At 57.5% G+C, this 737-nt stretch overlaps 1 protein-coding gene across 1 annotated transcript; it reads right to left on the reverse strand.

The window, feature by feature from the left end:
* Window positions 1-37: 37 nt before the first annotated feature.
* Window positions 38-735, reverse strand: ACA1_384210 (uncharacterized protein; the record flags this gene model as incomplete). The annotated part of the gene is made up of 4 exons (XM_004347040.1): window positions 38-151; window positions 211-401; window positions 479-543; window positions 662-735. Coding segments are annotated over 4 exons (444 nt in total), but the record flags the coding sequence as incomplete, so codon positions are not given.
* Between the last annotated feature and the right edge of the window lie 2 nt (window positions 736-737).

A 737-nucleotide genomic window follows, 5' to 3' on the forward strand; every position in this document is an offset into this window, starting at 1 on the left:
TCCATTCCAGCAAATACAAAAAAAATAAGCCGTGGTTTCATTCCTGGACGTTGAGGCCGAGGGGAGGCGGAGGGTGGGAGAGCTGTGGCTTCTCGTGATAGATCGCCATTTCGGCCTCCCATCGCTTGTATCGCTCGTTCACGAACACCACCTGACACGTGCGTATGGTGAGACCACATTTACCAGTGTTTGTAGGCCTTGCTGCTGTACCATGATGAAGCAGCCGACCATGGTGAGCATTTGGATGGTGTTGATCCACGTCGTGGTGATCAACGGCGACACGAAGAGGAAGATGAGGGTGGCGATGTTGATCAGCAGCACCATCAGGCCGCCCGACGTGGCCTCGGGCACGGGGTACAGGAGCTCGGCCGACAGCTCGTAGATCGCGGGTCCGATCCGCCCTTGGGTGGTCAAAGAAGTGGCGTGAGCTGCGCCAGCTCAGGCCTCCTAGGAAGGAAAAGAGAGGGGCGGACGATACCTGGAAGAAGCCAGAAATGGCCAAAGCGGCCATCAACACTCCAAAGTTGCTCGGCAGAATAGCATCTGTGAACATCGTGTGCCGTGTGTGCCGTGTGTGTGTGGTGTGTTTTGTGTCATGCGTGTGTGTCGTGTCGTTAGAGGCGCCCGTGGGAAATAAGGGCAAAGCGGAGGGGAGGGTTACCGAAGAATGGAGTGGGGAGGCTGAGGGTGAGCCACGTGAAGGCGATCGCACCGGCTCCGAACAGGAGGAGGAGGAG

The sequence above is a fragment of the Acanthamoeba castellanii genome, assembly GCF_000313135.1.
Source record: "Acanthamoeba castellanii str. Neff unplaced genomic scaffold scf7180000084730, whole genome shotgun sequence".
Lineage (NCBI taxonomy): Eukaryota > Discosea > Longamoebia > Acanthamoebidae > Acanthamoeba > Acanthamoeba castellanii.